Below are 13,891 nucleotides of genomic sequence, written 5' to 3'. Positions count from 1 at the left end.
CTCAGCATTTTCTCAAGGGGTTTAGTACTCAATTCTAACAAAGTTGGAGCAGTTAGGAGATTTGAAAGTATTATTTTTGTTAATGTCAGCATTAGTAGGCTGCTGAGTGTTGTTTGCATGTTAATTACACATTGTTGATTGTTCACATTTTGTTTTAAAAATGTTAAAAGTTTAATTTTGAGACAAATTGAATGTTTATTATATTATCAGTAACAAGAGTATTCTTGACAGATTAGAGGCTATTGCCCATTATAAGAAAAGCAGCCAGTAGACTGTTTCTGTGACCAACTTTATTAAATTATTTTGACTGTAAATAAATTAGCATTTTTAGGATGTTTTCTAAATATTGTAGAACAATTTGTTTTGGAAGGATATATGATGAACTTTTTTACCTACCTGGTATAATTTTGAAGGCTGTGGAGTGGCTGTTAACCTCTTATTTGTGTGTGCCCCATTAAACCAAAATGTCAGATATGAATTCATTATGAACTAAATTGGCATGAGATTGAGAGGCACATATCAAGTGACTCCCTTTATGTCTATATCAGCTTAAATATTTATTATTTACTATGCTAGGCAGACCTCTCAACTACCCACAACTCAGTTGAGAAAAATGAAGGAAATAATTCTCTAAAAGGTTAAACAACCACATAGAAGATATGACAAAGCAACATACTATGAAGTACTTTTATTCCTTTAATATTGAAAATGTTCTATTTAAGGATGCTACTGAGAAATTGAGAAGGAAATCTGATATGATGAAAAGAGCCCTATGCTCAGAATTGAGAGATCAGCGTTTAAGTCTTAACTCTGCTATTTATTAGCTATGTGATCTTGAGCGAGTTGTTTGTTCTGTACTAGGCCTAAAGTCAGGCCAGTCCAGTGATTCAGGTTTAAGATCAGAGCAAAATGAAATACTCAGAGACCATATAATATTTAGCAAAAATTGCTTACTCAGCAGGAACTTGGAAATGATATTCATAAAAGATACAGATGGCAGAGTAAAAGCAGGGACTTGTTTGAGCTCTCCCCTAAGCCCCTCCAAATAGCTGTAAAAAATTACTCTAGACAAATTCTAGAACTATAGAACCCACAAAATGACAGAGTGAAACAAATTTCCAGCCCAAGACACCCTGGAAGGTTGACAGGAAAGGTCTGTTGCACCAGTCTGAAAGAACACAATACAATGAGGTCCACGCCAGCACCTCCGAGGTGGAAAAGGCCTCAGGGGGCTGAATCATTGGCAGTTGTGGCAGTTTCCAGAGTTCTCAATCCACAAACACCAAAGACAACTTAGAAGGTCAGTAGGAAAGGTCTGTCAGAACTGTGTGAGAGAGGAGTGTGGTCCAGCCCCAGCCCCCAGGTGGTGGAGGCACTGGCAGCAGTAGCTGCTTCCAGACCTCTTGGCTCACAAACAAAGGGGGGATTGAGCAGCTGATCAGAGGTGGATTGCAGGGAACTTTTTGCTAGCACTGAGGCAGGATTCTCTTGCTTTATCCTGCTTGGATCTGGGTCAAAGTCCTGGGGCAAGGAGGAGCGTGGTGTCGGGGAGCTTGTGGTGGTAGTGGAGAGTGAATCCTCCTCACAGTTCCAAGGCAGAAGAGTGCTTGTGGTCACACACAAGTCAGGAGAGGAGTAAACACCTCTCCTTTGATGATAGCACTTTGGAAAAACTGAAAATTTACAGGTCCCAAGATGTATCTATGAAAAGAGCTGCACACAACCCCTAAACCTTGGAACAGTACACCCTCCACACTGGAAGCAGAGTACTACCTTAACAAAGAGCTCATAAGTCAAGAAATTGTCTGGGAAAATGAGCAAACAGCAGGAAAATAATTGGACTATAGAATCTTACTTTGGTGACAAGGAAGATCAAAACATATAACCAGAAGACAACAAAGTCAGAGCCTTCAAGAAAAATATGAATTGGTCTCAGGCCATGGAAGAGCTCAAAAAGGATTATAAAAATCAAGTAAGAGAAGTAAAGGAAAAATTGGGAAGAGAAATGAAAGTGATACAAGAAAATCATGAAAAAATGAGTCAATAGCATGCTAAAGAAAACCAAAAACAACACACACAAAATACTTAAAACACAAAATACTTAAAAATAGACTAACCCAAGTGGCAAAAGAAGTTCAAAAAGCCAATGAGGAGAAGAATGCCTCAAAAAGCAGAATGGGCCAAGTGGAAAACGAGATACAAAAGCTCACAGAAGAAAATAATTCCTTATAAATTAGAATGGAGCAAGTGGAAACTAATAACTTTATGAGAAATCAAGAAATTATGAAGCAGAACCAAAAGAATGAAAAAATGGAAGACCGTGTGAAATATCTCATTGGAAAAACAACTGACCTGAAAAATGGATCCAGAAGAGATCATTTTAAAATTATTGGACTACCAGAAAAGATACAATGTTGGTTCAGTTGGGCATATGTCACCTTGTCCTTGTACTTTTTGGCCTTCCAGTCAGAAGGGTGTATGTAACAATAATATGTAGCAAGGGAGGAGTGCTAATTATCATTCATTGGGATTTTACATGATAAGAAAGATATGCCCACAATTTGAGCCTTAGTTCCCTAGACCAGTTAAGGCATAAGGAGGGTTTCATTGCCTTTTTAAGGGAAGAAAACTAGTTTACATGGCAGAGGCAATGAATGATGAATTTTACAATGGGTCCTATTTCATTGGTACTAACCAGATTAGAAGTACATGTTATACTTTCCACTTGACCTCTCAGTTTCCTATTAATCTTTAAAATGTTGACATTGGACTTAAGGATATTTGAAATTCTTTTGATCTTGTTAAGTTATGGATCTATGAATGGTGGGTGGGGACTTAGAGGATTTTAGCTTTTCTTGTTCAGTTGAATGATTCTTTGCTTAATAAGTAATTATAATAACACATCATACTTTTCTTTTAAGAAGAGTACACATGCCTGTCATTATAGGTTGGATGTTTCACATTCTCTCCTTCCTTTATTTTTACTATTCCCCTTCCCCATCATCAATTTTTAGAGTTTTTAGCTGCCAGTTATAGTTTTACAGAACTGAGTAGTCAGCCACCAGCCACAAAATAAAAGTCAAGGACATGTAGTAAGGAAAGCTGTTGTGGCTTTTCTCCCATATTTGCTGGAAGTGTCCCAGAGCCCACTAATTCTTATCACAAGTAAATTATACCATCTTGTGCTGCATTTGTTCCTTTTATTTTAAGGGACCCAGCTCAAAATATCTACTATTGTGAAATGTAACCTATGGTTTTTAATTCATTCCTGGCTTCTTTTGGATGGGTAGATTCTTATTAAATCCTAAAAGAGAAATCATTATTTTTTAGGATCTTGGTTATTCATAGATCCTGATCACTGAGAAGCCAGTCTTCCTGACCATGCTCAACTATAATATTCTTAGTAAATTAAGGTTAATATAACTTAGTTTTATGTTCAAAGTATTAAATTTTGAATAATATTTAGGAGTATTGATCTCCCCAATGCCTGTGTACTCTGCCTGTGCTAGATTATTCAGTATTCACTGCCCAGTTAATCTTTGTTCATGCCACTTTCATACTCAGAAACTTTCAGTAGTTTCCCATTGACTACATTCAATGCATTCCATTATCAATATGCTTTTCTAACGATAGTTCATAGTATACCTCTTAAGTTCCAGAACAACAGTGATATTCTTGGACATACCTTATGTTTTCTCACCTCCACATCTGAGCTTGTGATGTTCTTACTCATAAAATCCCTAACCCTGCCCATTGCCCTCTCCTCTCACCAAAAAAAGTTCTACCTGTCAAAATCCTACTCCATTTTTCAAGGTTCAGCTCAAATGCTACACCCTCTATGAAACTTCTCTAATTATTTCAACCAGTAGTCCTCTACTTTAGGCTGAAATAACTCATAAACCTAAATCTTTAAAGAAGATTTAGTCAAACATATGTATGTAGATGATGCAAAAATCTGAAGTTCAACAAATGCCCACAGTGAAGAACTTTTTTATTAATTAACTAATTATGCTTCTATTTCCACATTTTCCAAATGCTAATTATTTAATACAGGTATTTTTTTGTTGATTAAAGGCACTAATTTTGAAAATACTTGCTGAGTCTCTCCTTTTATGAAATACTGGTTTTAGGAAATTAAGATGTAAAATCTTAGAAATTTAAAAAAGGGACTTTAGAAATCATCTAGTTGTGGAAAAACAAAAACTGTTTAATTGCAACTGAATTTATTAAATGCATATCAACAAAGAAGAAAGTGTGTTATTTCATTGTCCTTAAGAAAAGAATTCATAGAACTGTTATTCATAAGGTTTCTAATTCCTCCCTGTTGCATTCTAAAACAATAAAGAACTTTGGCTTAACTGCTCTTTGGAAGTATATAAATGTGCTTCTCATCTATTGTGTAGATAAGCAAGAGTTTAGTCTATTATGCATATATACAATTTTTCTGTTTTAAACCAGATTCCTTTATGGATTTCCAGAACATAGTATAGTCTGGACTCTAAACCTGAAAGAAGTTTATTTACTGATCTTTTATTTAGTCAAGAACTCGTAGGGAGGAGAGGGAATTCATTATTAAATGATTTCCCTTTTTTAAGAATTGGTGAGCAGTAAAATGAAAATAATTTCTAATCAAGTCCATTATTCTTTTGTAATGCAGTATTTATGTGTTAGTCAGATTACTTTTTAAATAGCATGTCTCATTTAAAAATTCTTCACCCATAGCATTTTAGGTGTCTTTATACTTGGCAACTAGTACTGTCACCAAAGTAAAGTTAGGTATATTATTTATAATTTGTCAATTGAGAGTATTCAAAACAACCTTTAGGACAACTCTCATGTACATTAGTCACTGGTGAACTCTAAAGGGAAAGAAAGGAATTACCAGTGTCCATGGGACCATGAAGCTAATAAAATGACTATTAATTCCATAATTAAATTCCTCATGATCTGTTAAACATTCTCCAGACTGGAGAAAATATGTAATGCCTGCTTATATACATTCAGAGGTCAGCAACTAATTGTGCATCCTTCCTTTTATTGGAATATAAATATATGATAATGTGTTACTAATAGTATGCCAAGCCTTTTGACGTCAGAAGATCTAATCTAATCCCCATCTGAAGTGAATCCAGTCTACAGCATCGTAACTGGTCCAGCATCAGCTTGAATGACTCCTGTTGTTAAAGAACTTTGTGCCCATTCTATTTTCAGACACCTCTTAATTGTTAGGATATTTTTGTTAACATTAAGCCAAAATCTTTCTGCCTCTCATTTCTACCCACTGCTCTTAATTCCGTTTCTGTTCTCAGGAGTCCAAACAGTATGTCTACCCTATTATCCCCAAGCCAAGTTTTCACATTGCTAATTATACAGATAAGCAATGGATGCTGTAATTAAGGAGACAAAGTGGTATGCATGCTGTTAGTCAAAGACTCACCAGCTCACTCTTTTTTAAGACAGTATCTTTTTGTCAGTGTCAAAATCTGACAGTAAGTTATTTTTATTTCATTATATGTGTTGTCAGTACCAACCAGTCATTGCCCTCAGTTTGGTGATACATAAAACCAAAGAAATGTAGAAAACATTTATGATTTTTAAAAAAAGCCACAAAATCCTTCAGTGAAAAATGGCAGAACTGGAGAGTGGGTGGGTGAATATAGGATGACAAGAAAGTTTTAGGTTCTTTTCCAGATTCTTTAAACAAAACTCTTGACAGCTACCTAGATGATATATATTGCTGTTTATGGAAATATTCCCACATTGACCTCATTTGAGGTAGAATGCATGCCTTTTGAAAATAGTCAATAGAATCTTCCTTTGAAGGCCTCATGTTCTTAGAATTTGATCTTGCAACAAAGATCTTGGGGAGGTTGCATATTTTGAGTCTTTTTGACTGCATTTTGAGTCAGAAGACCCAGATTCAAATCCCAGTGATGCTACTTACTACTTGTAAGGCCTTGAGTGAGATATTTAGTGTCTTCGGCCTTTAGCTTTCTTAGCTCTGAAACCTGCAACATTGTATATAGGCTATTTCTATGTATAGGATTTATAGGAACTCATGCATCAATCCACAAGCATTGAAGAAGTACCTCCCATGTGCCAGACACTGTATTAGGGGATACAAATACAAAAAAGTAAACAACCCCTCCTCAGAAGGAGCTTATTTTCTAGCAAAAGAAACATGTACATTTATATAGAATCAATACAAAATCAATATGAGTTATTTGAGGGGAGGGGGCACCAGCGTTTGAACTGCACCTTGAAGAAAGAGAGCTGTAGTCTGTGAGGCTGAAGTGAGTCAGAGACAGAGGTAGATTATTCTAGGCTGGGGCAGGACAGAGGGGCACATGGCCAACGCAACAGCACAGAGATGGCAAAGGGGGTGCCATATGTGAAAAGCCCTGAGAAGGCCAATTTGGTTGGATTGTATAATATGAGAAGAGATAAAATGTAGGGTGAGGCTAGATTGTGACAAACTTCAAAAAGGAAACTGAACTTAAATTTTATCTTCCAGGTACTAGAGAGCCACTGAACTTTATTGAGTAGGGGAATGATGTAGTCAAACTTTTGTTTAAGGAAAATCACTTTGGCATCTGGGTGGAGAATGGGGAAGCACTTGAGGCAGGGAGACCAATTAAGAAGCTATTGCAATATTTCTGGTGAAAGGTAATGAGGACCTGAAGGTGGTGGCTGAGTGAGTAGAAAACAGGATACAGTATGAGAAATGTTGTAGATGTAGAAATGACAAAATTTAGCAACTGATTGGCCATATGGAGTGGGAGTGAGTAAAAAGTCAAGGTGTAACTTTAAGCAGAAATTTTCTTGCTATTCTTTAGTCATTTCAATCATGTCCAATTCTTTGTGACCCCATTTGGGATTTTCTTGGCAAAGGTACTGGAGCAATTTTGCCATTTTCTTCTCCAACTCACTTTACAGATGAGGAAACTGAGGCAAACAGGGTTAAATGACTTGCCCAGGTTCCAACAGCTAGTAAGTTTGAGAGACCAGATTGGAACTCAGGAAGATGTTTTCCTGACTCCAGGCCCAGCATTCTATCCAATTCACCAATTAACTGCCCTTAAATAGAAGTAGGGAATTATAAATAATCTTATAGAGATTATGTAATTCAACATGTTCACTTTACACATGAGAATAGTGACAGAGCTAGAATTCAAGCCCAGCTCTATCTAGTTCTGATTCTATGTCTGACTTTGGACAGGGCATCTTGCCTCAATTTGGTCACCTTTAACATGGGGGAAATAACATCCTGTACCTCCCAGGGTTGATGCTGTGGTCAAGAGATCATGTATATGAAAAGTAATATACTATTTTATATTATTATATTGTTTATTGTTATATTATATTTCATACAAAATATACTTATTTTATATTATTGTTTACATTAATATGTATTTGTGAAAATTCACGAATCATTTATTAAGGCCAGATATCATGTGAAGCATTGGGGATACAAAGACAAATAAATACCAGACAGTGTCTGCACACAAGGAACTTGCATCTTACCATGGGGTGAGGTGGAACAGCAACATGAGGAAAAACATGATATAATGGAAGTAGTGCTAGACAAACCTGGGTTCCAATCGAATCTGTAAAATAAAGGAGTTGAACTAAGTTTACAACAAAATAAAAACAAAAGAATTTGAGAATTGAAAGAGGAAGTATTCACAACTGGGGAGATCAGGGAAGGCCTCTACTTGGCAATAAAGGAAGTAGGCCAAGGTCAAGAAGGAAAGCATTCCAGGTGGGAGGGAAAGCCTAAGAAAGGAGGTCAAAGTCCAGTGCCTTAGGAACAACCACTTAACAAGTTTGTTTATAAAGCTTGTGAGAGGAAGTACGTATAAATGGGCTTCACGTAAAAGCATTATTCTTTTGTCAAAATATTTTCCAAAAGCATGCTAAGTGTTTGTAAGATGTCCAGTACAATAAAGCTATCCTTTACAAGAAAGATATCCTAGATATATCACAACTGCCTATGTCAAATTTTGATTTTTCAGAACAGATAAAAGCAATAAACAAAAACTTGTAGTTAGGTAACTCTGAAGTTCCCTTTGAAAAAACTATCCATGTTTCCCTTAGAATTCCATATAATTACAGTGCTTTGTCTTGGATGTGGCAGGACCCCCAGGAACCCCAGCTCCAGGGCATAGAGCATTCCCCTGTAGCTAGTTGGTGCAGTGGATAGAGTGCCAGGCCTGGAGTCTGGAAGACTATCTTCCTGAGTTCCAATCTGGCCTCAGATACTTAGTAGTTGTGTAACCCTGTTTGCCTCAGTTTTCTCATCTGTAAAAGGAGAAAGAAATGGCAAACTATTTCAGTATCTTTGCTAAGAAAACTCCAAATGGGGTCATGAAGAGGCAGGCGTGACAGAAATGACTAAACAACACCAATTTCTGTTTATCCCAGAACATCACTTCAATGTCCATGATCTATCTCTCTGTATGGAATTCCAGAGAATAGAGAAAGGCAGAATTTGTAGACCTGGTGGGTTTTTTTTTTCTCCCATGTCCTTGGATATAGATAGAACTTTTGAATTTCAAACTAAAAGAAGACCACAAAGATTATTGATGCCAATTACCCTCATTTTACAGATGAGAAAGGCTTCCCTTTGTGCCAACTGCAAGAAAGCCAGGGATGAATCTCACTACTAATAAAACAAGAAGAGAAACCTGCTTGGCTTTTTTCTAATTAAAACCACAGCCATGTAATGAGTCCTTAGGGATCTACCAGCCCCTCACAGCTTTAGGAAAAAAAACATTGCTTATGTAGCTTAGACCAGTGGGGCACACTTAGTCACCATTACTGCCTCTTTCTCTGACCAAGGACACTGTAGTCAAGTACAAGGAAGAACTCGAAATACTTCCTTGCCCATTCCCTTTGCTTCCATTTTTGTGGTGGGACAACTGTGTTGTTTCAAAAGTGTTGCTTTTTAGCTAACTGCTGGATTGTACTGTACCTACGTGCAAAAATTAAGGCTGTAATGATAAGCCCAACCATTATAATTATAACAGTATGAATTATAAGCTCTGCTCTGTTCTCCTCAGCAGTATTGCTGTTAGTAAGCAGTATCCTGGAATCGTGACCTTAATTAAGCTCATCTTAAATATCATTAATGCATAGATCTCTTAAAAGGAATGAAAAAATATCCTTCTTTTCCTTCTTTTTCAAATAAGCCGAAAGAGAGCTATTAGTATGGCACCTGACAAATAATTAATAAAATTTATTAAGTGCCTTCTCTGTGCTAAGTACTGGGAATGCAAAAAGAGGCAAAAGATAGCCCCTACCTTTCAGACAACATGCAAACAAATGTATACGGAGCAAACTATACACAGGATAAATAATTAGCAGAGCAAAAGCTTTGGAATCAATCATTGGGGAAGGCTTCCTATAGAAAGTGAGATTTTCGTTGGGACTTAAAGGAAGCCAAGGAAGTCAGCAGTCTGAGAGCAGAGGATGGAGAGCCTTCCAGGCATGGCCAGAGAGAAAGCCCAGAGCTTGAGAGATAGGAGTGTCTTGTTCTTGGGACAGCAAGGAAGCCAGTGTTGCTGAATCAGAGTACGTGTCAGGAAGTAAAGTGTAAGAAATCTGGAGGAGGCTAGAGTAGGACAGATTTCCAGTGCTAAAGAGAGCATTTTGTATTTGCTACTGGAGAAAATAGTTGTTCAGTCATTTTTCAGTCATGTCTGACTCTTCATGACCCCATTTGGGGTTTCTTGGCAGAGATACTGGAGTGGTTTGCCATTTCCTTCCCTGGTTCATTTTACAAATGAAGAAACAGAGACAGACAGGGTTAAGTGACTTGCCCAAGGTCACATAGCTACTAAATGTCTGAGGCTGAGCTCAAACTCAAGAAGATGAGTCTTCCTGACTCCAATCCTGGCATTCCATCCGCTGCACCACTTAGCTGCCCCCCAGAGAAAATAGGAAACCATATAATAGAATTTCATTAACGAACTAACTAAAGAGATATGACACGAAGATACATGCCCCCCCATGCCCTGCCAAAAAATGGAAATTATTTTAGGGTTTCTTTTTTCTTTTGGTCTAGACCTATGATTTCATTGATATATAGGGAACTCTTTGTGGGGAAACTCCTTCTAATGCAATTTGCACAGGATCACACAACTAGTGTGTTAGTAAGTCCAAATTTGCTGAATCTGCGGCTAGTTCTACCCACTGTGCCCCACTTCCTCTTAGTATAATTAAGTGATTTTTAAAGATTTAATATTCATAATATTGGAGAGAAACTGATACCCTGAATAATATAAACATCATTTATGTTGGACTTTAGTGTATATTTTCTTAGTTGCACTTTTATATGAGTATTTCACATGGTAGTGGATAGAGAGCCAGCCTCAGTGCTATCCTGAGGCATGCTTTGTGACCTTAGACAAGACATTAACATCTCAGAGACAGCAGTTGGCAGAGAAGGTGCCAGCCTGCATTGGTAGAGGGTTCTCTGTACCAGTCACTGACCTTATTCCCTTTCTGGATCTATATGATCTAGGGATTCCCTGTACTTCAAGTAAATTTGTGAAATCACACTGAGAAACACAGATTCATAAAGTGTTAGAAAGTTGTACTGCTTATGTACTCTGCCTCCTCGCTTAAAACACTCTTTACCACTTTACTAAATGTAACATGAGCCTCCAGTCTGAAATTTGTTCCTATAAAGCTTGATGAATTTGATCTAATAGCTTGTCAGGTTGGAGAAATTTAAATATTTCGGTTAGAAAGGGCTTCCTGCTAGGCTGTAGTCTGCTTGGTAGAAAAAAAGGGAGAGTAAAGGTAAATAAGAAATAATGAGTATTATCAAGAAATGACATTTTATAATCCCCTCTGCTTAATTATATTGTGACATTTGTCATATGTCAATACAATTTGCAAGTCCCCATTTAGATTCTTCTATTATGTGAGTCAGCCATGATAATAAGAATTGACCCGTGTTTCCAGCACCTAATTGAAATTAAGGAATGAACCTAAAATAGATTAAAATATAATATATAGAATTCTGCCCTTTTTTACCTCTGTACTTGTTGCTTGATTGATATTTGGATTTTTTTGGAGGGGGAGGGCAAAATATTGAATTACTTTCTGGGAAGCAGATATTTGTGATTTTCTTTACTTTTTGTTTGATTTGCATTTAGATCTGTTTGGGGGAGTGGGGAGTGAATTATTGAATTACTTTCCTCTAGACATTTAGATATTTGTGATTTTAGCCTAATGTAAAGTGGAAAAATAGAAGGAAAGATTATTTGGATGGGGTTTAACAGAAATGTGTGGTAAGGATATGAGAGTTATATCTATGTAGATGAAAACAAAGTAAAGACCAGCTTCACTTATTATTGATACAGGGATAGAAATAACTACTCTAAAATGAGCAGAAATAAGTTAACTTTCTTATTCATTCACTGTTACAAAAGACAAACATAGGTTGTTTAAATGCTTAAACTATAACATTTCTGGAATAGAATCATTTTCTAGGACTAGGATTGAAAACTAGTAGGAACCTTTGAAGTTATCTAGTTTTGTTCCCTGGTTTTAGAGACATGTAAACTGAGGCCCAGTAGCATATGGTAACAAGCAGTGAAATGGGCAAAAGGTTAAATAGCATCAAAAACAACCCCCCCCCCCCCAAAGGTCAGATTTTTAAAAATTTAATTATCTTCTAGATAAGCAAATTGATGATTTTTAACTTTTATCTGTTTACACTCATTTTATATCATCATGCTATCTTATAAAGTTCCTCTTAATTACTTTTCATAAACAATTTTGGTGTATTAATAAAATGTGGACATTTTTATTTTTAGTTGTTTAGTTATGCCTAATTCTTCATGACCCCATCTGGGGTTTTCTTGGCAGAGATACTGGAGTGGTTTGCCATTTCCTTATCCAGCTCATTTTACAGAGTAGGAAACTGAAGCAGGCAGGGTTAAGTGATTTGCCCAGGGTCAGTCAGCTAGTGTCTCAGGCTAGGTTTGAACTTGGGAAAATGAATCTTCCTGGCTGTAGGCCTGGCACTTTTATCTACTGCATCACCTAGCTACCTGAACTTTTTGATAGCTACATTTTGAAAAGTAAACCTTAAAATAAATGCCCAACACAATTGTTTTATAATCACTCAAACACTCAAAGGAATTATATATAATCCTGTTAAGATACATTCAGATGTGTCCATTCTTTATTTATGGTAGTTAGGCATATATTGAAATTCCCAAAGATTTTGACAATGTCTCTAAAACAAAAATTCGCTGACTTTTTTTTTTTAATGTCCTTTTAATTCCTGCTTGGGGAGTAAAACATGAGTGACATGATAATCACTGATGTTTTTATTCCTTAGCTTTTGACTTCAAAAAGCTTTTGCCTCAAATTATGTATATATTTATACACACGTATACATGTTTGCACACAAGTCATGTAGGTGATATTGTCTGGATTATTGTGAATAAACTCAATCACCCAGGAACTGAGAAACTACAAAAAGCAAAATGGTTGTTAAGAAGAAATGGGGGGGAGGCTAATGTTGGAAACAAAACAACACAAGAAGTTAGTATTTGAAAAACGTACCTTGATCTGACAAGAAGCTTTTCTTGTGGTAATAGGCTCATGTCAAATTACCGAGCTTTGAAATTCAGCCAACCACAAAGTTCTTCTTTTTCAATCTTGTCTCTAAAGTTCCACTTCATGTTTGGGCCAAAAGCAACCTAAATTTAATTAAAATTTTTAAAAACTCTGCTTGGTTTTAGACATCACATCACAAGAGAAGAACCACCTGCACCTTCTAAATGAGTTGCTGGCTCACTAACAATGAGGATTAGACTACGCTGTCGGATTTTATTAGCCCCACTGGCTATGTTTTATCTTTGAGAAAGGAGATAAAGCTCTGATGTGACTTGTAGATGACAAGTAAAGAAAATGTCACTCTACATCCTGCTAATAACCATGTTAAAGCATATCCCAAATGTTTGTGTATTTGCACATTTATAGATAACTGAATAAATTAATTCAACTTCTTTTAGCTTTACTAGAATCGTGAATACTGGAATTAGTAGTTCCTAAAATGCCCTTCCTTCCTTCTCTTTCTTTAGTGGAATTGGTCGAAATTGGCCTTGGGCATCTGGAGGAAGCAGTATTCTGGCAGAATTTGGAACCTTACATTTGGAGTTTGTACATTTGAGCCATTTATCTGGGAATCCAGTCTTTGCTGAAAAGGTGAGAATCCCCAGCAAAACCTGTCTTTCAAAAGCAACAAACTCTAGAAACAAATTTTTCCTAGAATTTTGGGCATTGTTATGTATCCTGTTCTTTAAAAAAAAAAGTTTATGTCCTGCACAATGATGATGGACTAAAAAAACTGAGGATGTCTAAACTGGACAAGGGAAGCCTATCTGTGATCTCCAGAATCAAATACAAAATCTTCCTTTTAGCATTCAAAGATCTTCATAAACTCTTCCCCACATCCCTATCCTCCATTACATTTCCAAATTTTGTCTTATACCTTACTACCCGCCATGTATTCTTTGTTCCAGTCACTGTGGCCCTCTGGTTGTTCCAAGAATAAGATACTCCATCTCTCAGATCTGGGTGTTTGTCAGGTATATTGTTGTCAGGATGCCTTTTGGGTATGGCTTGGACTGGACAGTCACCAAGGTCCCTTGTAACTCTGAAATTCTGTGATTCTTTTGATTTCCACAAAGCAGAGACACACATTTTGGAAATAAATAGGAATTACTTAATTAGCACTCACCAATATGATATTTTTGGTTGCTCAGCCCTCAGTTTCTTGTGAGAAGTTTTTTTTGTTTCTTTGGGAAGCACAAGAATTTTCCAAAGATCTTGGACTTCTGCTTCTCTTGCATAACACCAGCAAACC

The 13,891-nt window shown here is 36.6% G+C and overlaps 1 protein-coding gene across 1 annotated transcript in view; it reads left to right on the top strand.

The window, feature by feature from the left end:
• Nucleotides 1-13,891, top strand: part of MAN1A1 (mannosidase alpha class 1A member 1) — a 171,390-nt gene that overhangs the window by 125,959 nt on the left and 31,540 nt on the right. Inside the window, exon 7 of the mRNA XM_072643165.1 lies at nt 13,107-13,230. Within this exon, the coding sequence (XP_072499266.1) occupies nt 13,107-13,230 (124 nt within the window). The remainder of the gene's footprint in view (nt 1-13,106; nt 13,231-13,891) is intronic.

This window comes from Notamacropus eugenii, chromosome 2 (genome assembly GCF_028372415.1).
Source record: "Notamacropus eugenii isolate mMacEug1 chromosome 2, mMacEug1.pri_v2, whole genome shotgun sequence".
NCBI lineage: Eukaryota > Metazoa > Chordata > Mammalia > Diprotodontia > Macropodidae > Notamacropus > Notamacropus eugenii.
This window is presented reverse-complemented; position numbering and strand designations above follow the sequence as displayed.